This window comes from Suricata suricatta, chromosome 4 (assembly GCF_006229205.1).
Source record: "Suricata suricatta isolate VVHF042 chromosome 4, meerkat_22Aug2017_6uvM2_HiC, whole genome shotgun sequence".
Taxonomy (NCBI): domain Eukaryota; kingdom Metazoa; phylum Chordata; class Mammalia; order Carnivora; family Herpestidae; genus Suricata; species Suricata suricatta.
This window is the reverse complement of record NC_043703.1, coordinates 157,784,556-157,810,888: the sequence shown is the minus strand read 5'-3', so window position 1 is coordinate 157,810,888 and position 26,333 is coordinate 157,784,556. Positions and strand designations below refer to the sequence as shown.

Here is a 26,333-nt window from a genome sequence, read left to right as displayed (position 1 = left end):
AGACCCTTAAACCAGTGGCTTTTAAACTCTAGTGCGCATCAGACTCATCCGGAAGTTTTGCTAAGACATAGATGACTGGGGGCGCCTGGGCCGCTCAGTCCCTTAAGCGTCCTACTTCAGTCCTAGTCATGATCTCATGGTTTATGGGTTCGAGCCCCACATCAGGCTCTGTGCTGACAGCTCAGAGCCTGGTACCTGCTTCGGATTCTGTATCTCCCTCTCTCTCTCTCTCTGTCCTTCTCCTGCTTGTGCTCTCTCTCTCTATCTCAAAAAGAAATAAACAAACATTAAAAAAAGAAAGAAACAGATTACTGACTCCACCTCCAGAATTTCTGAATCAGCAAGTCTGAGGTGGGGCCCGAAAATCTGCATTTTCAGTATGAAGTAGGTGCCGTTTCTATCTTCGGACGTTCGAAGTTTTCTCGTGACCTCATTTATTGCTGCTTTTTCTGAGCATTCCGCGGTCACCCTAAAGCAGAATATTCTCTTGTCGTTGTGTGGAGTGGACTGGGCTGGACTGGGATTCAGGCGCAGCCTGTGTGTGTGTGGAAACACCAGTCGCCCATGATTGTCACACCTGCTCTGCGCACGTGCTCCTACGTGATGCGTCTTGCTGCTCTTCCTGGCCAGGGCACGGAGACGCCCACCGAGGGCTGCGCCTGATGTCGCAGATGCCTCTGTTTGTGGTGTTTTCTGTCTTGAGTTCCCCACCGCCCGGTTCGGCCAGCTGCCTCTCACGGACCGCTCCCTGTGCACCAGGCACCGTATCAGGCGCTTCTCAGTTCTCTGTGTCTCATGAAATCTTCATCACAGCCCTGCGGACGGGGTGACTATCCGTCTCTTCCAGATGAGAATATCGACACGCACAGAGTGAGTTGTTTGTGCAGTGTCACATGGCTGACAAGTGTCAGGCCTGAGCCCGGTGCACCTGCTTCTCCGCCCGGCCCAGCCAGAGGCCTTGGCACATGGCAGTCAGCTTCCCCTCCTGCCTGCCCTGCCCTCATCCCTTCCTCCAGTGTCCTGTGACAGTGTCGGCTTTGCCTGAGGTGGCCCGGGACCTGACAGTCCCCGCCCCCACCCACAGCTCCGAGTAGCTCTCACCAAACCAGAAGCCGGGCCAGCAGGGAAGGAAGGAATGCCGGCCGGCAGCTTTGTGTGAAACAGGCCTGGGGTCAGGGTCAGCCCGAGGCAGCGTTGTGAAATCCACAAAATAATCCTTCGGAGGTTAAATTGAGCGGACTTCCACCTCAGATCCCTAACGATCCTGGGACCCCAGGGCTCCGCTGTTGTCTGGACCTCAGCTCCCAACCACGTTCCCTCCACCTATGCCTGACGTAGGTGACAGCCACCAACACCGGCCTTACGTTCATGACCTTGAGGGGCGACTTTAAATGGTCCTTTTCTGAATTGGCTCAGTGTCAGCAGACGGTGTGCACGCGGCAGATCCTGCTCCACGAGGCCCTGCCCGGCTCGCCACCGGCTCATGGGCCCAGGCACCTGGTGCTCAAACAGCCCCTTCCTGTCCGGCTCCGGGAAGGACTGGGCCCTGTGGTCCCCGCCTTCGGAACCTGGCCCGATCCAGCCACTGGTCAGCTCACCTAGCGCCACACCCGCATGCCCGGCACCTGCCCCCTTGCCTGTGTTCCTGTGACAAATTCTCAACCCCCAGCCCTGCCCCCCACCCACCCACCCCCTCTCTATGCAGCAGCCAGAGTCTTCTGTTTTCAAAACGTTCCATCATGTGACTTTTGTGCTTGAAAGCTTCTTGGGCCTTTCTGGGGTCCTCAGACCCTGTACTCTTGACCCTGGCTTCCAGATGCCTAACTAGTCGGCTCCTAGAGTCCTCCGTCATGCACCTCCACCCCCCCACCCCTGTCCTGCCCTGTGTCATGCACACCCTCCCCCACCCTCCCCTGCACGACATCGCCTTGTCAACCCCATCTCAGTTTAAATGTCACCTTCCGAGACCTCCAGACCAGCTGCTAACCTAGTCCCACTAGGTCACCTGGTTTTTTTTCTAATTTTTTATTTAAGAGAGAGAGCGCCTGGGCAGGGGAGAGGGGCAGAGGGAGGGAGAGAGGGGGAGAGGGAGAATCTTAAGCAGGTTCCACACTCAGTGCAGAGCCCGAGGCCGGGCTTGAACCCACCACCCTTGGGTCATGACCTGAACATCCAGAGTTGGACGCTTAACAGACGGAGCCACCCAGGCACTCCTCTGGTCACCCTCCTAATCCTTGCATTCCATATGCCACTGCTTAATACCTCTCCTGTTAGCCTTTGCTCTCATCTACCCCATCAGGAAGTCGTGGCCTCTTGTTTCAGCCCCTAGGATCTCCTGGGAATTAAAAAAAGTACAGCTCCTTGGGCACCCCGCCCCGCCAGGGATTCTGACTGGGCACATCTGGGGTGGGGTCTCTGAACCTGCATTTTAAAATGGGGGCCGAGGGCGACTCTGAGGCAGGTAGAACAGATGTGGAGGAACGCTGCTCCTGTTCAGTAATCACTTTACCAGCCATGACCCCGTTTAATCTTTTTTTTAATGTTTGTTTTTGAGAGAGAGACAGAGTGCGAGCAAGGGAGGGGCAGAGAGAGAGGGACACCCAGAATCCGAAGCAGCTCCAGGCTCGGAGCCATCAGCACAGAGCCCGATGCAGGGCTCAAACCCACGAACCGTGAGACCATGACCTGAGCCGAAGCCGGATGCTCGGCTTGGTGACTGAGCCCCCCAGGCGCCCCAACCCTGTTTAATCCTAACACATCTCTAGGAAGTTGATCTCAAGGCTAGGGACTCTAAATGGATATTAAAAAGTTTATAATAAATGTTTCTTCTGAGTGGGTGATACATGCCCATGCATCAAAGATGAAAACAATGAGAAGCCTCCCTTGCACTGTCCGCCCCCGCCCCCCGACCCCTTCCCTGAGCTCTGCTGAAGGAAGCCAGCTTTATCAGAGGCTTTGATACATTTTCAGTGCTTCCCAGTACAAACACAAGAACATTCCAGTATATATTTGCATTGCTTCCCTTTTTAAACACAAGGAAGTAATCTACATGTGCTGTTTTGCATCTTGCTTCTTTCTCACCTAGGAGATTTCTCTTGTTGGTCCGTAAAGAACTTTCTCTCTTTTTAAGCCAACCATCATTCCACATGGGGTCGGCACAAAGTGTGTTGTCAAATACTGGGTGTTTATGAACTTGACAGTTAAGTAATGCTACCTGGAGCTAGTAGTAGCCTTTTATTATTATTATTATTTTAGTGGCTCTATTTAGACATAAATGATAAGCCATAGATAGCAAGTTTTCAAAGTGTACAATTTGATGAGTTTTGAGATCTGCACATCTGCGAAGCCATCACCACCATCGAGATCATGAATATATCCATCCCCCCCGAAGTTTCTTTGTGCCCCTTTGTGATCAATTTCTTTCTCAATAGTTTCAACACTGATATGTTTTCTGTCACTATAAGACTGCATCTTTTGGAACATTTGTATGAGTAGAATGATATAGTACATACTCTTTTTTTTGGTCTGGGTTTTCCATTCCACATCATTATTTGAGATTTATCCATGTTGTGTGTCTATTAACGGTCATTTTTAACTACTGAGGAATATTCTATTATATGGGTAAGCCCCAATTTATCCATTCACCTGTTGGGACACATCTAGATGCCTTCCAGTTGGGGACTATTAAAAAGAAAGCTGTCATGAGCGTGCAACAGTCACGTAAAATCTTTGTATTGACATATGTTTTAATTTCTCTTAGGTAAATACCTACCCATTGAGGCAGCTGGGGTCCCGGGTACACAACGTGTGGGTACCACATCCCCTTTGGCCCTCAGATCTTTGGATTGCTCTTGACTCTATGAGATGGATGTGGGTTGGAGGAAGGCCACATGGGGACCTTCTAAAGCATGGGGTCCCAAGTGGTCCCAGGACATGGCCCCCTTGTCATGGGCTGAGCTTACCATTCCAGTTGCACTGAGTACTTAGACTTCTGTAGACCTGGAGAATACTGAGTTGTCGTGGTGGTGGTGGTGTAAGGAAATGGCCATTCTTTGAAAAGATCGCATCTGGGAGATGAGGTAGATGAATACAGAGATCATTTCAGTCCTGTGTGACACACGGACAAAGCAGAGATGGGGGAGGACCCTGATGGCTCTGAGGGGCACTGGTCCGTCATCCTGCCTCACCTCTTCAGGCACCAGTCCCACCGGCCAGCTAGCCAGCATTGTGGGAACCACTGCATTTTTGTCGGAGCTGGTGGCAGTGCAATTCATACATTTTCAGAGCTCTGTCTGCTTGGATGGAGTCCCCAGATGAGGAAACCCACACCCCTGAGAGTATGGTAACCAATAGGGTGGAAGGAGGTTTCTAGAAAGCCCCACGGGCTCAGCAACTATGGTTGCTTTGTTCACTAGCACCTCCATTATATTGCCTGGGACGTAATGGACGGTGTGTTTCCATCGAGGGCAAGAAGCGACACGTCCTGAGTGGGGGGTTATCTGACGCCGTGTGGTCCTTGTGAGGGGTGGCTTGCCACCAGGAGGGGCGCTCGGGCTGTTGTTATGCAGGGTGAGTAGCATCCAGGTGGCTCAGGACATCCCTGGTGCTTCCGGAGAAGGCTGGCATGGGAAGGGCAGCGGTGAGTGGGTGGAGAAGGAGGCCAGACAGGCGGGGGCGTTCTTTGTAAACCCTGCTCAGCAGCTGAAACATCAATATTTGAACTTCCTGGAGAACCGCGGACCCAGAAGGGCACAATGGCACGCTCAGCTGTGTGGTTTCTGAGATCCCTCTGGTTACCGTGGGCGGGATAGACCGGAGGGGGCCAGGTTGGGTGAGGCAAGACAACCAGAGAGGGAGCCATTGAAGGAAACTTGGAGAAGATGACTCGGCCCGCCTAGGACAGTGACCCAGGGCAGCGCTCAGGCAGGTCTGTGGTCACTATAAAATTATAGCGGTGATGCAAAAGAAGGGAGCAGAGCCAAGGAATGTAGGAGAAGGTGATGACATCCAGCCTTAAGGGCCAAATCCGTCCTTGACATTCTCCTCCAGACTGGGTCTTCACCTTCAAAGCCAAAAGGAAGGCATATTTGAAAAATTAAGATATGATTCACACACCGTAATGTTCAGTCCTTTGACGTGCACTATTCATTGGTCTGTGGTATATTTACAAAGTAACGCAGCCATCACCACCATCTGATTCTAGAATGTGCTCATCATCTCAGAAGGAAGCCCTGCGCCTCTAGTCACCACCCACTCCCTCCTCCTCTCCCCCAGCCCTGGTTTTTGGCCACTTGCTATATGGATTTGCCTCTTCTGGGCATTTTATGCAAACAGAAAGCCTGGCTATCTTCTGATAAACCAAGAGAAGTACCACCTTCCCTGCAGATTTGCCATGAAATGCGTGTTGACAGGGACCTGGAAGATGATGGATCATGGGGGAGGGGGGTCCTGTAACAGGGGTAGCTGGGAGGCCCCTGCTCTGTGGCCCTGAGAAAATGTTTGCCTATAAATAAAGTCTATTGCTTTCTTTTCATTTAAAGAAAAAATTCTTGTGCAAAGAGACCAGGAATTTAAATGAGAAGACATTTTATGAAAGAACACTGTATTAACCCCAGTATATGACTCTAAAATTGAGGTCTTATTTTTGCCCTTGTCGGCTACTTATGGGCTGGCTGTGTGACCTCAAGTAGGTCTCCAGTCTACTGGGCCTCTAAAGGCCCTTTCAACCGGAACCCCACACGATGGTCCTGAGTGGGGGGGTGGGCAGATCATGTTCTCGTCACCCTACCCGGTGTGACTCTAATGTCAAGGATTTTTTTTTTAATGTTTGTTTATTTTTGAGAGAGAGAGAGAGCAGGGGAGGAGCAGAGAGAGAGGGAGACACAGTATCCGAAGCAGGCTCCAGGCTCCGAGCTGTCAGCACAGAGCCCAATGCTGGGCTTGAACACACAAGCTGTGAGATCATGACCTGTACCAAAGACGGACACTTAACCGACTGAGCCCCCCAGGTGCCCCTAATGTCAAGGATTTTTAATGGAGGGACAACTTCTTTCATTTTAGTTTTCATTCTATTCTAGTAATACCCTGATTGACCTCTTCACATAAATCTATAGCTGCATTTTTGGCCAATTTCTACATTTGTGTTTCCAAAAGTGAAATGAGGGGCACCTGGGTGGCTTAGTCAGTTGAGCATCCGGCTTCGGCTCAGGTCATGATCTCGTGGTTCGTGGGTTCGAGCGCCGCGTCAGGCTCTGCTGACAGCTCAGAGCCTGGAGCCTGTCTTCAGAGTCTGTGTCTCCCTCTCTCTCTGACCCTCCCCTGCTCAGACTGTCCCTCTCTCTCAAAAATAAATACAACATCTAAAAAAAAAAAAGCGGAATTACTGGTTCAAAGGCTATAGGATATTTAAAGCCGTTTGTACATAGGGCTAAGTCGTTCTCCAATAAGGTTACCCGGAAGCGCTGTTTCATCCTACCCTCATTAACTTACTGCCTTGAAACACTTGCTCGATTACCCAGCGAAATGAAAACGATGTGTGATTGTTTGAATGTGTATTTCTTGGGTAACCCGCAAGAGGAAGCATATTTTCAGGGGCGTGTCAGTCACTTGCGATTCTGGTTTTGGGATTTTGGGGCTCTGGCCTTTGCGCCTTCGCTCCTTGGGGCAGGCTGCAGGTTGGACAACTCTGGGGGGCCCAGCCCCACGAGAGTGGGGGCCCTGCAGTTGGGCAAAGTGCCCCGGGCTGCTGGGGGGATTGACTTTCTGGGAAATGCTCCAGAACTTAAATTCCAGTCTCCCTTCTACGCCAGATCCTTAGGGGACTGCCAGATTCCCCCTCAAAGTGCGTGGGGCCCCAGAACATTTCAGTAATGCTTCAGAACAAGGGGCCTTCCTTGTCCATGGCCCCTTAGGGAGCGAATCTTCTCTGAGGGTAGCCTGGCTTTTCAAGAGGACCAGGAATCATCAACCACCTGTGTGGGGAAATCATGTTGTGTAACACCAACTTGGCCAAAGCAAATTCTGTTTTGAGTGACGGGTAATTTCGCTGATTGGCTTTACAAACAGTATCAGAGGGGATCCCCCTACGGATGGAAAGATCAGTTCCTTATTGCAACTTCCAGTTTTTAAGAGGCAAGGTCAGAATTCAAAACACGGTATCTCTGTGGCCAGAACCCTCCAGAAACCCCCAGAGCCTCCAGGGTGGGGAACCTTCTCAGAAGCCTCATGCGATCTTTATTTTTATTAAAAGAAAGTCACAGAATCACAATCCAGTCACTTGTTCCTGATCATTGCTACAAGGCATGTTGACATCATTATCCTTTGGTCATGAGGAGGAAGCAGAGAGAGACAAGACAAAATCCCTTCACTTGGGGTGAGGTGCCCAGGGGCTCTGTGAGTCACCAGCTGTGCCAAAGCTTCTGAGCCTCCTTTCTCCGGGCTGCTGTGTGGCTGCAAAGGGAGGCTGGAACTGTCAGAGCCCCCTCATCTGCTTGGGGTGGGCTTGGGGTTTTGATTATCCGGAGAGGGACGCATCAGCCACTGGGGTGCGGACCGAGGTGTGCGGTAGGGGCAGGGTCTGGGGGCTGTCAGAGCTGATGTTGAGGCCACCAGCAGAGGGCTCTTGGGCAAGTGTCTAGGTCTCTCTGGTCTCAGTTTCCTGAGCTCACCGAGGCCTCGCTTCCTTTGTCATTCATGTAAAGGGACATATATGTACACAAAGGGCCTGAGGCCAGAGGACAGCTTCCTAGATAAAAGCTATTGTTACCGTTCCTGCCAAACCCTGTGGAAACTCCCTCTGCTCCTCCCAGTCACCTGTTGGCCCTCAGCCCCCAGGCTTGGAGTGATTCTGAAAATGACACCAACCCCAGTCTGTTGTTGCCTGAATTATCCAGAAAACCCAGGGGAAGGGGGGAAAGCCCTGCTTCCCAGGGATGCACTCGGGGCCTGGGAACCCAATAACCACACTTCCTCCACAGAGAACTGTGCAAGACTCAGCCCTTCCCGCAAGGCAAGGGGTGAGGCAGGTGGGAGTGTACCTCCCACCAAAGGGGGCGCCATGATGAAAGCTGGGCCCAAAGGGGTGCTCTGGAAGCAGGAAACTCGGAGCTTTGCTGTGCATGGTTGCAGTGGAGCTACCTTGTAGGACGATTGTCCTCTGTGCTTGGGTCCCGGGACAGGGGTACTCTGGTGCGTGGAGGTCAGCCCTCTCCTGTGTGTCCTTGTCCATCTAGGAAGGGTCTGGAAGAGCCCCGGGGTCCTGAATGATAGCCAATCAGATGAGCGTGGGATTGCAGGGGGACGAGAGAAGGTAGACAGAGATTTCAGGGGTCTCTGTGCTCTCAGCGCTTGAGTTATCCTGTGTCCCAAGGGCCAGAGGGAACAGGCCCCTTGGGTCTCAGGATCTAGAAACCAGCCGTGTCCAGAGGTGCCGCAGTGTCCTCAGAAAAAAAGAACAGAGCATTTTCATTGCACACCTGGCCAAGGCAGCCCTTCTTTCCTGACCTCCTTCTCCCTGTGTTTCTAGCATCTGGAATCTGCCCGCCCAGCTCCTAAAGCACCCCCCACCCCATCAGTGCCCTACCTGCCCAGCCTCGCACCTGGGTGATGCCCCCTCCCCCATCTTTCTCACTTGCTCCTCTGGGCTCTCCATCGGACTGGCAAGGGTAAATTCGGAAGAAATCGTAACTAGCTGAGCCCAGGTAGCATGCTCTTAAACTTACTACTTCACTTACTCATTGCTTTGTTTATTTGCATTATTATTTTATTATTATTATTATTATTAATACATGCTGGTGATTTTAAAATCCAGATTCCACCTCTGCCATTCTGTTCCCCAGATGAAACCATTTTAACAATACAGTGCCAATCTTTATTGACTTTTCCAGGCATAATGCAAGTGTGCAGTTGTATGTCTTTTTGTTTCTACAAAAATGTATTTTTGTTTTACAAAAATAGTACCTATAGGTACTCTTTAATATTTTTCCCCTTAAAAAGTTTTTTTAATGTTTATTTTTGAGAGAGAGAGCATGAATGGGGAAGGGGAAGGGAGGGGGCAGAGAGAGAGAGAGAGAGGGAGACACACAATCTGAAGTAGGATCCAGACTCTGAGCTGTCAGCACAGAGCGTGATGTGGGGCTCAAACCCACAAACTGCGAGATCATGACCTGAGCCAAAGTCAGATGCTTGACCGACTGAGACACCCAGGCGCCCCTATTTTTTCCCTCCTTTTACCTTAAGATATACAACCTTTCATGGCAATCCATAAAGGACCTTCCTCATTCCTGGTGATCCTCTTTATCACCTTGGTTCCTCCTCGATACCACAGAGATGGCTTCCTGTCTTGCGTCTTTTGTGTAGTTGGTTTTGTGCACAGGAGCAAGGTTATCAGAAGAACCAATTCCTAGAAGTGAAAATACTGGGCAAAAACCTATTACGTGTTAAAAACTTTTGATGTTTGTTCTGAAAATACTCTCTAGTAACTAGGCTATACCACCAACACGTCGATCCACAGGGCATTGGTATTCCTGTTTCCCAGAGCTGTTTCCAGTGCCAAAATCATAAATCCTTGCAAGGTGCCAATATAATAAGTGAAAAATTATTTCACAGACAGTGAGGTTGAGCTTTTATCCTAAATTTTTTTGAGCCATTTGTTGCTCCCTCCACCCCACTCGTGACAATTAGTGACGTTGAGGATCTTGTCATGTGCTCATTGGCCATTTATTTATTTCCTCTGGAGAAATGTCTAGTTAAGCCCCATGCCCATTTTTGGATGGAGTTGCTTATTTTTGTGTTGTTGAGTCTTAGGCGTTCTCTGTATGTTCTGAATATCAATCCCTTAGCAGATACATGACTAACACATATTTTCTCTCATTCGGTGGATGCCTTTGTATTCTGTTGATATTTTCGAGGAAGAAAATGTTTTAAATTTTCATCAAATCCATTTTGTCTATCTTTCCTTTTGTTTACTCTGCTTTTGGTGTCCTATCCAAGAAATCATTGCCTAATCCAGTAAAATGAAGACTTGGCCCTCTGTTTTATTGTATAGTTTTAGGCCTTTCATTTAGGTCTTTGATCTACTTTGAGTTAATTTTTATATATGGTGTGAGGTAGGGGTCCAGCTTCATTCTATGTGTTTCAAGCACGCTGTGTTGGAACAGCTGTGTTTTCCCCATCTGTCAAAAACCATCTGAGGATGTAGGTGAGGGTTTGTTTCTGGGGTCTTTCTTCTGTTCCATTCCATTGGTCTGTCTGTCTGTCTTTATGCCCATACCACACTGTTTTCATTACTGTAGTTTCGTAGTGAGTTTTGTAATCCATCAAAGAAGTGTAGGTCCTTTGGCTTTGTTCTTATTTTTTTCAAATATTCTCCTGCCCCTTTCTGTCTCCTTCTTTTGGGACTCCCACAATGCATATATTGGCGTGGTGGATGGGTCCTATAGGTCCCATAAGCTCTGTTCACTTTTCTTCAATCTTTTGTCTTTCTGTTCCTCAGACTTGATAATCTCCATATCCTGTCTTCCAGTTTAATGAGTCTTTCTGCTCAAATCTGCCTTGGAGTCCCTCTAGTGGATTTTTAATTTCAGGTACTGCATTTTTTAGCTCCAGAATTTTTTTAGGGGGGAGTGTTTTTCTTTTTTTGGGTTTTCTGTCTCTTTATGGATATTTCCATTCTGCTCATAGCTTGCTTGCTTAAAGTTCATCCCATATTTTTTTTTTAGTTCTTTGAGCATCTTTGAAAAGTGTTTTAAAGTCGTTGTCTGGTAGATCTGCCCTCACGTCTTTTTCAGTGACTGTTTACATCCATTTGTTTTTTTCCTCTGAATGGATGGTACTTTCCTGCTTCTTTGTATGCCTTGTGAGTTCTTCCCTTACTTAACACTGGACATTTGAATCTAATGATGTGGTGACTCTGGAAATCATATCCTCCTCCGTCTCTGGACTTGCTGTGTTATTTGTTTTGCTTATGTTTATTTAAAAAAAATTTTTTAACAGTTATTTATTTTTTGAGAGACAGAGAGAGACAGCATGAGCGAAGGAAGACAGAGAGAAAGAGGGAGACACAGAACCGAAAGCAGGCTCCAGGCTCTGAGCTGTCAGCACAGAGCACAACGTGGGGCTCGAACTCACAAATCATAAGATCGTGACCCGAGCCAAAGCTGGATGCTTAGTCAACTGAGCCACCCAGGCGTCCCTGCTCATGTTTATTTTAAATTGGCGTCTTTGTGCCAAGGATCAGCCTGGCGTGTAAAGATACAATTGCCACAGGTGTTTTCTGAGCCTTTTCCTGGATTTGAATGCTTGTTTCTAATGTTTCCCATACACACAATTGTTTCTGAATGCCCTAGTCTTCATGTCTGACTCCCAAATGGGAGAAAGAAAAATGAAGGGAGGGGAAGGACACAGGTTCTTTAAGTCCCCTGGAAGTCTCTGTAGCGAAGGGGGAGGTGCTTGCACAGTGCGGAGAGGTGTCAAAGCAGTGGCTACCCCCTCCTTGTACCTCTGTGATCTCCAGCAGCAGTTGGAGCACAGATCCTCCATGTCTTGAGGACGGGGTTGTTTATGGCCACCTGGCTCCCACAAACGGTGAGCAAGTCGCTCCAGGAACACACGCTGCCCGCCACGCGGCTGAGGGCTGGGGAAGGGGTCGCTGCTACTGTGCCAAGAGCTGAAACTGGCCCAATTAGCTGCAGTCGATGGTCTGAGCCTTCAGTAGGTGCCAGAGTTCCAGCTACATCACAGAGACAGATGCCGATGTACCCTACAACTGAATCGAGATTGCACATGTTTGCAGTTTGCTTTTTTAATTAAAAATACAATCCACACATCTTCCCTTTTGGATTCGTGCGTATTTTTGTCAGGTGCTTTAGAGGAAGGTGCCAGAGTGTAATCTGAACTAGCGTCGAAGAGCATGGACTTTGGAGTCATGGAGATTTGGGATCGGCTTCTGCTTTGACACCTGTCACCCTATGTAGGGCTACTGTCGACAACGCAAATCTCTATGTTTTCACCTTTGAATTGAGGACGTTACCCAGCTCAAAGCACTGTCTCAGCAACTGAGCTCCTGAGAGCCTTAACAGCCCTTACACGCCCTTTTTTTTTTTTAAAAGAGGAACAAGGCAGCAGAAAAACCGGCAAAGGGCACGAACATGCTATTCACAGAAGAATCCAGGCCATTTGTAGAATCCGTGAATCTCTGAAAAGATGTCCAGCCTCACTGATGATCAAAGAGATGCAAATCACAGCAACAATGAGCTAAACAGTTTCAACTATCAGATTGGCAGACGTGAACCGTTCATGACCCCCGACGTTGGCGGAGGTTTGGGGAAGCGGCCACTCCTCATTGTCGGTGGAGTGTAGACTGGCTCTGTCTGGAGAGTCGCTTGGCCTGTTCGCTAAAATCAGAAACATTTATACCCTTTATCACAGGAGTTACTCTTTAACAACGTATTCTACGTACACAAGCGTGTGACGATGTGTGTCATTGCAACACCTGATCACAGGGACACAACCCCCGTGTCTGGCAGAAGGAGTTAGGATACAGCCATGCAGTGAAATCCACGCAAGAGAAATCAGGAACGGGGAAGCTCTCGTCCTGAGAATGTGTTCACAGCAAACTGTGGAGTCACACAAGCGAAACATCGCGTGATTCTTCGGCTCCTTCCAGTGAGAAAAGTGCTCTGATTCGGTAAGGCCACAATTTGCTGATTCTGTAGTTAATCATCACAGCCAAGCCTGGCGCCTTTTTGTCCTGTGCAGGAAGTGATTTTTCCAGCAGTTAAGCTGCATCAGACCATGTTATTCTGAGATGTTCCGTGGCGGTGTTCACGCCCTGGGGCAGGCGCTCGGCCATACGTGTTATTGTTAAAAACTTCATACGGGCGAGAAGCGGGAGCAGCACAAAGTCATTACCAAAATGATGAGCGAGTTCTCCTTTTAGGTTGACCGGGAAGGAAGCATGCGTGCTAGTTAGTCACTGGGGATGCTGGACAAATTTTCACAGATTCAAGGACTCTACAAATGGGCTCGTTTCATCTTCTGCGAATAATAGTACGTTCATGCCCTTTGCCGGTTTGTTCCTCTTTTTAAAAGAGGATCGTTGATTCACTCAACAAACATTTCCTGAGCAGCGGCCGTGGCTCAGGCATTGTGGCCTGGATGAGAGTTACAACTACTTAAACAGGTAATTACTCAAAGCATTACAGACGAGGTGGCGGCAGCATCACTATAGTAATGACCCAGAGGAGCTGTTGACGGCATTAGAATAGAAGCTTCCAGAGAGCAGAGACTTCGTTTGGTTCACAGCATTAATGGAAGTGCTGGGCACACAAGTGGCCTAATATATGGAATTTGCTAAATGAGTGAGCAGACGAATGAATGAATGTATTGAATCAGAGTCTTAACAGGTAACAGAAGACACATTTCAAATTAGGAGAGTTTGAGGAAAGTCTGTTTATAAAGGGACATACACTCATGTGTGGGCTACGGGTGACCCACAGCAGATGCTGTACAAACCCAGGCGGACGGGGTGGCCTTGTCACAGCCGTAGGCTTCGGGGGAAGAGAGGAGAGAGGTTCCTGTCTACTCTCCCCCGCCCTCCCCCATGTACCCGTGAGCCGGGGGCACAGAGCCCAGAGACCGTCTCCCCGGGATGCCTGCAGCACGACTGAGGACATTTGCCACAAACTCCCCGCGCCTGGAACACCACACGCATCACATCAAACTCCACAAATAACCTTGGGAGAGGCGCCGCACCATTTCCTAGAGCCAAGGAAACCGAAATGAGATTGGTTGGGTAACGAATTAGTAAAATAATTCTCATTAGTTATCATTAGTAACATGCAGAACTACTATTCTAGGAAATGACAACACACATTTTTTTTTTCAAATGGCAACACGTATGTCGAGATTTGAGCCCAGGATGAGTCTTGGGGCCGAGTGGCCTGGTGGCGGAGAGCCGGGGTGTCCTCAGCTGGAATGGGTGGGTGGGGTCAATGTACTTCTCTGGGCCTCATCTGTGAAATGGGGCGATAGCCGTCTTTAGAACGTTTGTGGGGATTACAGGAGGCCAGGACTGGAGCACATGGTGCCTGGTCAACTCCGCCAAATAGCAGGTGTTCTTGAAAGAAAACCTCAACTCACAGCAACTATGGAAGCATTAGGCTTTGCAAACCCACCAGCATGAAAGCGTGCGTTTTCTCTTGGGTGGAGAACGGCAGCTCTTTTTTCTGATAGTTTTCCAATTTTGATGTGACTACTTCTTACTCTGCTAGGAAACCAAGTTCCTTCCTGCCTCCCTCCCTCTCATTTTATGTGGAGCCTTTCAGCGCCCTCCTGCCTCAGTTTCCTGTGTTGGTCCCCAGCCCCCTGGCCTCACAGCCAGTGTCTGCAGCAGCGGACGGACCGTGTTGCCCGCTGTCTGCCCTCATGGAAGCCCGGAGAAGGTGGAGAGAGGGCCTAAGGCAAAGATTTGGATCTTCAGGGCTTTTAGACTTCTGATCTAGTCTGGCTTGTTTTCCAGTCTGTCTTCTCACTGCTCAGCCTCCAGGAGCAGACCCTCTGCTCCTAGATGCTTGTGTCTGAGTCATATTAACATGTATAATAATCCCACAAAATGGGCATAATCTGCATCTTCTGGATAAAAAACTGAGGCACAAAGAGATGAAATAAATTTGGTCAAAATCATACATCTGGGGAGGCCTGGCTGGCTCAATCAGGAGGTGTGTGAGTCTTGATCTCAGGGTCATGGGTTTGAGTCCCACCGTGGGTGTAGAGATTACTAAAAAGACAAAGGGGGGAAAAAACCTACAAGGGGCCCCTGGCTGGATCAGTCGGTAGAGCACGCAACTCTTATCTCAGAGTTGTGAGTTCGAGCCCCACGTTGGACATGAAGCCTACTTAAAATAGAAATTAAAAACAAAGCAGGAGTGCCTGGGGGGCTCAGTCAGTTAAGCATCTGGCTTCGGCCTAGGTCATGATCTCACGGTTCATGAGTTCGAGCCCCGCATTGAGTTCTGTGCTGTCAGTGCAGAGCCTGCTTTGGATCCTCTGTCTCTTGCTCTCTGCCCCTCCCCCGCTCATGTGCTCACACTCTCCCAAAAATAAATAAACATGAGAAAAATTAAAAACATAACAAAGAAACAAATGATAGGTTTGGGAATTTGAGTCCTTCTGCCTGTACTTCCCTTTCTTTTCTCAGACTTTGTTTTTGCTTGTGGGGTGAAGCCTTTTTTGTTTGTTTTATTCTTTGGATCTTCAACTGCTACATTAGTTTTGGGTGTACAACAGTGATTTCGGCAACTCCCACCGTCCTTTCTGTCACTTTCTGAATCCTTCAAGGTTTTTTCTCGAGACAGACCGTCTTGACTTTATAATTAAAAAAGCAATTCTTGGGGCGCCTGGGTGGCTCAGTCGGTTAAGTGTCTGACTTCAGCTCAGATCATGATCTCACGATTCATGGGTTTGAGACCCTTGCTGGGCTCTACGCTGACAGCTCAGAGCCTGGAGCCTGCTTCAGATTCCGTGTCTCCCTCTCTCTCTGCCCCTCCCCTGCTCACCCTCTGTCTTTCTCAAAAATAGACATTAAAACAATTTTGAGAAATAAAACAATAAAAGCAATCCTGAACTATGCTCAGTATTAATTCAATGCGGAATTATCATCACAGATGATGATCAGAAATCCATAAAGTCAGCAGAACATTCTCACAGAGTCACGGCCACACTGTCTGCATAAATTTGGATCTTCGGGGTTTTTTTCCCCTAACATTATAATACACGCCTTGTTCTACATGTTAGAAATTCTTTGTAAGCCTTACTTCCAGTGGATGTCTAATAATCCCTCAGATGGATATACCATCCTTTACTCAAACAATCCCCTATTGTTCAACCTTCCAGTGGGTTCCAGCTCTTTGCTGTCAGCGGTGGTGCTGCAGAAGAACATCTTTTTATTCAGAAAGGTTTTTTTTTTTCTGCTTGCCCTATTTCCTGAAGATAGTTTCTCCGAAGTGGAAATACTGGTTCAAAGATGGCTCGCATTTTCAGTGCCCACCTCCAGTGGCCGCCTGGTCCCCAGAGGGCGGCGCTCAGCGCGAGTGTTCCCAGGCACGACCCATCCCTGTTCTAACGGCCTCTTGTTCTTTCCCCAAAGCCTCATAAAGAGGATGGCCCAGAACGTGGTAGAAGTTATGGAAGACGCTAAGGGGAAGGTTCCGGAGAACCTCCTGGCCAACGGAGGTAGGTCACTGGAATGTTCTCAGCCGGGGCTCTCCCAGCTGGTTCGAGGCCATCGGTGGCCCTGGCCACGCCCGCGTTACGTGCCCCCTGGAAGGTCTGGTCCACACATCAGGCAGAGCCGCACAGGCTGTTTGGAGCCCGGCGGCACCCCTGGGTTGAAGACGTGCCCCTGGGTGTGTTCGTGCTCCTGCTGTGGCATCTTAAAGCCACAGAGCCTGGCGTTTCTTGCCCCGTAGAACTCTGAAGGGGACAATGGAGTGGGGGTAGCGGTGGGGGTCTCATGGTTCTTTGGCCTACCCACCGTCTCTATCAGTTTCTGCTCTATCCTGCATGGAAAATTCCACCCATTCCCCCACCTCCAGCCACACCCCTGCCCAACCCATTTATCCCTTTCTCCACACTGGAAAATGCCTTCAGGGGTTGGGGAGAGCCTCAGACTTCAGACCTCACTGTGCCCAGTAAATATGCGAGAGAGACCTAGACGGCTCTGTGTCGTGCGATCCGGTTTGGAACGTCCGTCTCCCCTGTGCTGGGGGGAGACCTTCAGGTTCCGGTGACATTTGGGCCCATTAACCGTGTGTGTGCACTCCGCGTGCACTTACAAGGTGCAGGGCACGCACGCGGGGACTCCGGAAGCTTGAGGATTCGGTGCTTCGCCTCCGTGGAGGCCCCCAAACCCGTGGCCGTGTGCACGTGCAGACCCCGCAGACGGGCGCGTTAGTCTGTCGAAGACCTCTGTCGCTCATTCCACGTCATCATGTTTACTTTCCTCTCTCGGGAACCCCATAAAAGGCCTTTTCATTTGCTGGTTTCACTTGACAGATGGAAATGCTCACACTCCCCAACCTGAACTTGGTTTCGTGTGTTAATGCAGTGTAATAACCCGCCCCTTTATTACATTGCAGGTTTGAAGGAAAAAATGAAATATTTGAAGAGTAGGTTTTGTGTGGTTTGCCGTGAGTGTGCTTGGAGTGGTGGCTGCATGCCCCCGGGAAGGTGGCTTCTCCCCTGCTGGTCGTAGGGGTGCGGTGATGGGGTCACCGGGTCCAGGAACAACCTGGCACCTTGGTCACTATATCTGTATGGCCCGTCACCTGTTGCAGTCCTCTCCCCTGTTTCTCATGCCTGCCCTGCCTTCTCCCCCTCCCCCTGCCCCAAGCACTGCATGCCTCCAGGAATGGGGAGTGCCCTGGCTCTCAAGTTCAAGGTGGACTTCTGCATCTTTTGGCCTGTGGTCTGCGGCTTGCTTGGATGTCTGTCCTCAGTGTCCCCTCTCCTGCCCGCTCTTGGAGGCTGGTTGCTTTGTGGACCCTGGCAGCTTCCATGTCGGGGTTGGCTTTGCGTGGCCCTGACGGGGTTCACTCAGCCAAAGACCCTTCTTCTCATGAGCCTCCTGGGGGCGGGGGGGGGGCCTTACGCCTGAACGGGCCATTCCCGGCTTCAGGATTAGAACAAGCCCTTGGCTTTGGGTTTTCTCCAAACTGGTGGGATGAAGGCCAGCAAAACCTTTCTGGATGAACACAAATCTTTACAGATCGGAACTTCTCAAGATATCTTTCCACGTGCAATCTGTTACATGGAAAACCCTTGCTGGTGCTAATAAGAAATTATTTTGTTTAATAAATCAGCCGATCTTATTTCCCAGCAGGTAACTTGTAGGGCTCTAGATGGAAGAGCTGACGTAGGGCGGAGAGCTACGTTTCTGAGTAAAAACCTGGTCTTTCAGGCGCGAGGATTCGAGCTCACATAAAACAAACACCCGGAGATGTGGCTGGCTGACCGGCAGCCCCTGTGCTCACAGGTCCCTGGCTCTGCTGCCTGCCGGGAAGGCCTTGCTCTGGTTCTCAGATGACATTTCGGTGGCTCACGAGCTCTGTCTGCACACGGTGTGGCTTGAGTCTGCATGAGCCTGCCTGGGTCATGGTCTGACCTCAACCTTGGCCAACAGCCCCAAGTTGCTCCCTTGGAGGCCATGCCTCTGACTTCAGCCAGAGGAGGGCAGCCAGAGAGGAGGCTGCCATATTGGAAGGACACGGAGGCCCAGCGGGGCTGTGGCCTTCTAAGACGGAGGACCGGCCTCAGACCTTGTTGTCACCAGAGGCGATGGGCGTGGACAGGGCAACGCTGTCCTTCGGCGCGTGACCCGGGACAAGGGCCAGGGTCTGGAGCTGGAGCTGGGGAGGGAGGTGCCTGCGGAGGGGAGGTCACGGTCATACCCCAGAGGTTTCAGGAGGCCTCTGTGGGGAGGTCTGCACTGTGCCCTTATCTGACACCCTCTTCATCTGCGGCCACTCCTGCACAGCTCTCAGGCCCCAGACGCTGTGCTGGGAGCTGGGCATGCCTGGGCGATTGCTGTCCAAGAGCTCAGGGCCACGGGGACAGCGATGCCACACATGCTGTGACGGGAGTGGAGGCCGAGTAGTCAGGACCCAGTCAGGGAGACGGGCAGCTTCCTGTAGGAATTGTGGGGCCCTTTCTAGAGGAGAGAGGCAACTCATTCTCTCTCTTAGAATTTGTAACAGTGCATGGAGATGATGGGCTTGGTCCGAGATGGATCTCTTCTGAGCCCCCAGGTGGTGCAAGTGAGAACAGCCACCAGCAGTTAGGAGGGAGACTCATATAGGGAAGGCTTGCACTGTGCTGGGCACTGTGACAGGCCCTGAGGACACAGAGACTGTCACCTGCCCCTCAAGGAGCCTGAAAGCACAAGAGAATCAGGGTGGTTGTGCAGCGTCACAAGTGTAAGGAAACAGGTGCATGTTTGAGGCTAGGAAGAGGAGGCAGGGAGGGGTTGAAGGTGCCTCGGCTGGGGTGGGGGGCGCCCGCAGGGTGCTGGAAGCGGCAGAGCGGGGAAGAGCAGGGGCACAGATCCCAAAGAACGCGTCTGCCCGGTGTCCCCTGCCTGAGCCCGGCAGGCGGGACAGGCGATGGCCCCAGCATGGCAGTGTGTGGCCGGCACCCATGGCCCTCGTCAGGGCCCCGCAAATGGGCTCTGCTGCCCCACGAGTCATCCTTCTAGACCTTCTGGTTCTGCCTCCGATCGCACCCCCCCCCATGTTCAGATGTCTGCTCCATCCCTCCCTGGCCCGCACCCTTGCACAAATCTTTCCCTGCCAGAGCGTGGCAGGCCCCGAATCCAGATTCCTACCAGGTTTATCCCCACATCTGTATGAGCTCGAGGTGCAGCAAAATACCACAGGCCAGGGCGGTGGGGTGCTTGCACTACAGCCATTTGGCTCTCGAAGCTCTGGAAGCCCATGTCCAAGATCAAGGTGCCAGGAGGTTGGTCCCTGCGCTGTGTCCTCACAGGGTCCTCTTCCTTGGTGTGAGCACATGGGGAGGGGGAGAGACGGATCGCGTGATCCCTGGTGTCTCTCCTTAGAAGGACGCTCGTCCTGTCAGGTCAGGGCCCCACCTGGGTGCCTCTTGTCCATTCCGGTGCCCTTGGAATCAGAAGGCCGCCTTCTAAGTATGGGTGGCCCAGAGCAGGCGGTTCTTGGGCGGAGATGGGCTGTGTGCTCCCTTGCTCCCCACGTGGGAGCCGTGACCTGACGGTGGGCGGGCAGCGGGGGAGTGTGGTTGTCCATGTGCTCTGTGGTCACCGTCTAGTGTCATAGTCGGTGTTAGGTAACTGCTCTGTGCGGGTCTCCTCGCCTCTAAATGGGAGGAAATAATAGTACTTAGTAGGGTTGAAAGGTCAGCTAAATGAAATCATCCCTGTGTCCTGGCCAAGGTGGGCAGGCTGTCAGTGTCACCGCCCCCCCCAAAGGGCTGTCATGGGCAGTGGCTATGGCATCCTTATGTAAGGCACATTCAACTTCCGGTGCGCCCACGCCTCCGCCAACAGGCTGCATCTGAGCCCCATTTCATTTCCACGTGCTTCTTGGGAAGCTGTCCACCCTCATATCAGACTCGAACTTGCCCTTGGCTGAGCTCACCTTTTCTCTCTCTGCCTTGTCCCAGGCTGCCCAACTTAGTGCGTGTCCCCGTCCTCCACCTGGGCACCCGGCCTGGAGATGCAGGTGTCCCCTGAGCCTCCTTCTCAGCCAGTGGTCTCTGCATCCTGCCGGGCCGGCCCTCCCTTTTCTGCGTCCAGAGCTCTGGCCCCTCTTAGCTGCGCCTTTGTCCTCACATGTCTGCACCGGCTTCTCGCCTGTAAAGCCCCCAGAAATCTCAGCGCATGAGTGTCCTTGGCTGGCTGCGTAGCCCCTGGACACTTGGTGTCCTAATCTGCTTGGTGACATCTTTAGCCCTGCTGTTGGAGTTGACGTGTGGCTGATTTCTGGCACATAATGGGGCGGGATGGGGGGGGGGGGGCGCTCCAGAGATGTGCCCTAGGATCTCTCACACCACAAAGAGAAAGTGCAGACATGACCTTCCGTGACCCTGCCCTGACCCTCCTGTCCCACTGGGTTGTCCCAGAGACTCCCATGCCCCACGCATGACCTCCAGGCGTCCTCAGCCAACACCCAGCGCCCTCCCCCGCTGGCCACGTGGCAAACCCCATCACCTCCAGCTCCTGGGGGCCACCCTCCGTGCCCTCCCTGGGGGTCAGACACCGTCTCTCCCACCCTTAGCGCCCTGACACACTCTGTGGCCGCGCGCTAAGACACTGAGCACCTTGACATCAAGGGGGTGTACCCGTCCTTCCCCTAAGGGAACTGCGCTGACGTTCAGGGCAGGGGACTGACCTTCCAGTGAGCAGTGACTGGTCCCTTTTATCTGCACAAGGAAATACTGGAAAGGGCAGGCGGGCCGTATCCTGGGGTGAGAATCCAGTATCGGAAGGCTGGTCGTGCACGGGTTCAAGGGATTCTGGGGGGGCCGCCTCAGCATTGCATACACTGACCCGACTTACTGGGAGGGGGATGGGTGGGGTGTAGCCAGCAGCTGGCCCCCTGGGAGGCGATCTGAAGAAGGGGCGCTCGGAGGGGAGACTGAGGTGCAAAGGAGGAGATGCTAACGTGCTGGAGGCCCAGGGTCTCTGGAGCCACCCGGGGTCACCCGCTGTGACTTGTCTGACCTCAAGTTCGGAGTGCCTTTCTCTGGCCATGGCTGATTGGGGAACTAGAAACATCTTAAGGGCGGCAGGTTCAGGTTTGTTTCCAGAAAGAGTAAGGGAAGAAGGGCAACGTGCTGAGAAAACACTGACTTGATCTACTCACCGTAGACTTTTCTGTGAAGGACATACACTGACCACTGCACCCCCAGCCCGGCTGGTAACAACCATGGTCACGGCCCCTGGTGTGTTGCTGGGGTTCGAAATGCCTTCTTGCAAACAGACCGCGTGTGTTGAAATCCACTCTGTCCAGCACTTGGACGTGGGAGGTGGGGAGGCGGCTCGTCCTGAGAGCAGCAGGCGCCCTGCAGCTGGCTCTGGTCTTCGAGGGCTGGCTTGGGGCTCTCCGGGGTGTCTTCGAGGTCCCGCGCCACAGAACAGTGACACCCCAGCAGGGGTGTGGGGCCGCCGCAGCAGGAAGACAGGGAATTAGCCCGCCTCAGAATATCTCCCGAGTCTGCGTCTGCCTCGTGGGAAAGCGGCATCTCCCAGCGCAGATCTCTGGGAGAGGGTCTGGGGTACAGGAGGGCGCCGGGTCCAGTGGCTGGGGCTGGTGGGGGGCTTTTCAGAGGGGCTGTGGGCGCTGCTGAGTGTTCTTGCCACAGGCTCGGTGCCCTGCTCCCACGGGGCGGAGGGGGGAGGCGCTTTCCCAGAGCCCCCAGCCTACCCTGCAGAATCTCTGGCCCCTTCCTTGGTTTGAGTGGGGGGACGCTCGGCCCGGGGTTTGGCGACCTTGGTCTCACGAGACGGGGAGAGTCGTGCTCATTTGTTGAAATGTGCTTCTTCCAGTTGACCTGACGTCCTTCGTGACCCACTTTGAATGGGACATGGCCAAGTATCCTGCGAAGCAGCCCCTGGCGAGCGTGGTAGACACTCTGGCGAAGGTAAGCGGAGGGCCTTCTGGCAGGGGATGGTTAAACGTCGGTGACCAGGGACATCGGACCAGCTGGGGTGGATCTACATTGATGTTTGGCCCCCAGTGATGCAAAGAGGAACTTTCTGGGAGGCCGGGCGGGGTTCTGGCTCCACTGAGGGACCCCAAGCGGGTCCCCTTCCCATCTGCTCCTGCCAGCCCTGGCCAGGCCCGGTGCCTTTCTGAGGTGTGGCCTTCGTGCCCTGGGCAAGGACAGGCTGGGTTTCAAGGCCGGCACCTTCCCTTCCTCGTACCTCTGCTGGCCCTGCTACCCAGCGGGCGGCTGCCTCTCCCAGGGACACTCCCCCAACGTGCCCTTGCGCCAGCCGTGTTGGAGCCCAGACCCTGGTGCCCCTTGGGTGCACCCCCTCCAGCTCTGCTCTGTCTGCAAGATGCTGATGGGGCGGCCCAGCCCCATCACGACCTGCTAATGAAGAGCCTCAGCCCCCAGCACCCCCGGAGTGTTTACCCGACCCAAACCACCTGCTGCAGCGGAGGGGCCGGCAGGAGCCCACCTCCTAGGGGGCGCCTGTGGAAGGGCATCCCCGGGGGTGGGGGGCCCCCGCTCCTGCTTTGAGAGGCTTGTGACCATAGCGAGGCCAGCGGGTGCTGTGACCCCCATTCCACCGTCTCAGTAAGCGATGGCCTCCGGCTCTTACCTCGTGAATAAAAGCACAGTGACACATGTCCCTGGGGGACGTTGTGGACTCTCCCGGCCTTGCTGACTCCTGTCTGTCTCACGGAGGGTGGACGCTAATAGTCTGCGACTGCCTGTCCCCCTCCATCCACCACATACTGAGTCCCTGGTATGGCCCGTCTCCTCTTGGAGTAGCCAGAAGAGAGAGTCTCAGGCCGCGAACAAAGCCTCCCTGTCGTCTCCTCAGAGCACAGTGCCACCCAGGTGTGTCTGGGCTGGTCAGGACCCTGCCTTCTCCTGGCAGCTAGCTGGGGCCTGGCCCGTGTCTCTGGGAGCTCGGGTGGGGCCAGAAGTTTCCAGAATCTGGGTGGGGTCCTCCAACACTGCTTATATCACAGACGTTCCAGCTCTGGAAAGCCCTCTGAAGAAGGGCTGCCCAGGTGTGGCTTCCTGGAGGTATTGTCACCTCTGTCACCGCCCGGCCCGGGAAGCACCCTATAGTGTGTGGCGCTGGCCGCGCCCTGCCTTGTGCTCATGAGGCCAGGCCGAGCAGGGCAGGGTGGTTCAGGCCATACTTGGGACCATGCTCGCCGGCATGGTGTCCCGGGGATGCCGCCACGCGGTTACGAGGCCCCGGGAATGCATCAGGCCATCAACTGAGTGGGTGGGGGTGGGGTGCAGAGCAGTTGTGGAGGACGGGACATTGGCAGGAGAGCAGGGGTGGGAGGAGGGCGCCGGTTTGAACAGCACGGCCTGTGTGCCCAGAACCTCCCAAGGCTCTTCCTTCCCGCCTCCCCCCTGCGAGGTAGGATCCCCTTCCTCTGGTCTCAGAATGGAAGCTGGCTGCGAGGCTAGGTGGCTTGCCGGGGGACCTGGGATGGGCGTGCAGGTCTCGGTTGGGCTGCGTGTGTGTGAGTGTGTGACTCGGCTTCACACGGACGCCCTGGGCCGTCTCCACTGCAGGGAGCCAGCTCCTGGAGGCCGGCTGGGCAGAGGCTCTGAGAATTGACTCCCTGGGTTGTCGTGCCCCAGGACCACGTCTGTGACGCACCGCCAGCCTGGCTCACGTCTGTCCCTCCGATGGGGTCTAAATGTGTCACCTGGAGATGTCCTGGTCAAAGAAGCTCTCTGTGCGGGGATGCCCTTGGGGAGACGGAAGCCGCTGGTCTGATGGGCAGCGAGGAGCACTTTCCAGGTGGCTGAGCAGGTCCCGCGGCCTGAGGAGAGACCTGGGCCAACAAGGTCAGGGTCAGGCCAGCAGACCTTCCCAGCAGCCGGGAACTGAGCCCACCTGCTTCCCTTAAAGGAAGAGGCTCAAGGATGGGGAGGGCTTTGCCCCCTTCCGGCCCTGCCCGCCGCATGTGGCAGCCTGTCGTGTCACCTGGGCTCCGCAGGCCGGGTCATGCCGCAGTTTCAAAAAAGCCCCCAGACGTCACCGGTGCAACAAAGCATTTATTCGTCCACCGAAGCACATGTCCAGCTGAGGGTGGGGCCGGCTCCGCACCGACCCCCTCGGGGCATTGCTGGCTGGTGTCTGCACCCGCCTCAAAGCAGCCCCGGGTTCTGCAGGGCAGTCCCACTAGGCCCTCAGGGCTTGGGCAGGACATGGCTGCCTTGACCTTGAACGGTGGGCAGTGCCAGCCAACCACACGCCTGGGATCCTTCTGAGCACATCTGGTTCTGCCAGTGCGGTGCCCTCAGCCCCGCCCGTGGGGGGCTGCAGAGACGGGTGAGCCTGGCCCCCTGGAGCCCCTCGGTCAGGTGCGGGTGGGCCTTGCCTTGTGCGCTGGCCTGCTCTGTGGACGCTGTGCGCCGGCCCGTAGTCCCGCAGCTCTGAGCTCAGTTCAGAACCAACCCCGGCACACCCACAGCCAGACGCGGAGGGCGTTTCTTTGGCTTGTGGTGAAACCAGAAAAGGAAGGAAGATGTAGGATTCTTGTGTTCAATTTTTTTTCCTTTAAAAAAAATATATATCATTTAATTTATTTATTTTAGTTAGAGAGCATGGGGGACAGGGTGGCGAGGGCAGGAGGAGAGGGAGAGAGAGAATGTTAAGCAGGCTTCAGGCTCAGCTTGGAGCCCAACTTGGGGTTCCATCCCATGACGCTGGGATCATGATCTGAGCCGAAATCAAGAGTCAGACGCTCCACCAACTGAGCCACCCAGGCCCCTAATACATACATATGTATATATATTTTAACAAATCAAGATCTGTGCATTTTACCTGTGCCAGTTCTTGGTTCGGACAGTGTGTTAATGTTCTGTGAGGTATCATTAATGGGGGAAGCTGATGCGTAGGATCTCTGTGTCTTGTTTTAAAAAAATATTTTATTTATTTACTTATTTATTTTAAGTGAATCTGCACTGAATGTGGGGCTCAAACTCCTGACCTGGGCCATCCGCCCCAGTGACCAAGCCAGCCGCCGCCTCCCCATGTCCTCTTTCTGCAATTTCCCATGCATCTGTCATCATTTCAAAGGAAAACGCTTTTTAAAAATTATAAAAAATTTACAAATCTTATTTAAAAAATCAAACATATCCAGATAAAAAGATAAAAGTCTTAAAGGCTTCCTGTGACACGACCCCTCCATTTCGTCTCCCATTAAAAATTCTAAGGTTGTTTATTAAGAGAGCATGAGTGAGTGGGGGAGGGGCAGGGAGAGAGGGACAGAGGCGGGGAGGGGCAGGGAGAGAGGGACAGAGCGGGGGAGGGGCAGGGAGAGAGGGACAGAGGGAGGGAGGGGGAGAGAGAGAGAGAGAGAGAGAGAGAGAGAGAGAGAGAGAGAGAGAGAGAGAGCGCGAGCCCCAAGCTGGCCCTGAGCTATTGGTGCAGAGTCCAATGTGGGGGCTTGAACCTATGAAACCAGGAGATCGTGACCTGAGCTGAAATCAAGAGTTGACGCTTCAACAACTGAGCCCCCCGGGTGCCCCCCCTCCTTTGAAACCCCCTAAAGGGGACCCGTGTTTAACACTTGACAGTGAATCTTTATATTTCAACTCAGAATTGTTCATACCCTACAAATCGTCCCCGTTTTCTTGTGTAATGACTCTGGGGGTCTTCTGGGTCACGGTGGGTGCTGAGGTGCCCCATTTGTTAGCGTGGTGCCCACATGGGCACTTGTGTGCTGCGGGGGGTGGGGTGTCACAGAACGTGGGGCTGAGAAGAGAATTGGGGGGGTCTGTGCGGTCTGCGTGGGGAGCCGTGGGGTTCACCTGCACCCCACTGTGTGCAGTATGTAGGAATCTACTGCCGTCATTTTGATGGCTGATCAGTTCTCCGTAATGGGGGGCCCATTCTCTGTTGAACCAACTCTAGTCATGGACCCAGCTGAGTCCTGGGGGGCCGGGCGGGTGGGTGGCTGTGGGCATCTTAGCAGCTGCTGCGTTCCAAGGACTTCCAGGGAGGTGGGCCTTGGGGGGCATTTGCCTTGTAGGCTTTGGACCGCTTGGGGAGGCCGTTGTCACTCTGAGCGGGCACGTGGGGCACCTGAGGC

The 26,333-nt window shown here is 52.9% G+C and overlaps 1 protein-coding gene across 4 annotated transcripts in view; it reads left to right on the top strand.

Annotated features, from left to right (window-relative positions):
• Nucleotides 1-26,333, top strand: part of ATP6V1C2 (ATPase H+ transporting V1 subunit C2) — a 48,611-nt gene that overhangs the window by 11,117 nt on the left and 11,161 nt on the right. For all 4 annotated transcript variants that reach the window (XM_029938303.1, XM_029938302.1, XM_029938301.1 and 1 more), the window contains exons 3-4: nucleotides 16,145-16,230; nucleotides 22,079-22,173. In XM_029938303.1, coding sequence (XP_029794163.1) covers nucleotides 16,145-16,230; nucleotides 22,079-22,173 — 181 coding nt within the window. The remainder of the gene's footprint in view (nucleotides 1-16,144; nucleotides 16,231-22,078; nucleotides 22,174-26,333) is intronic.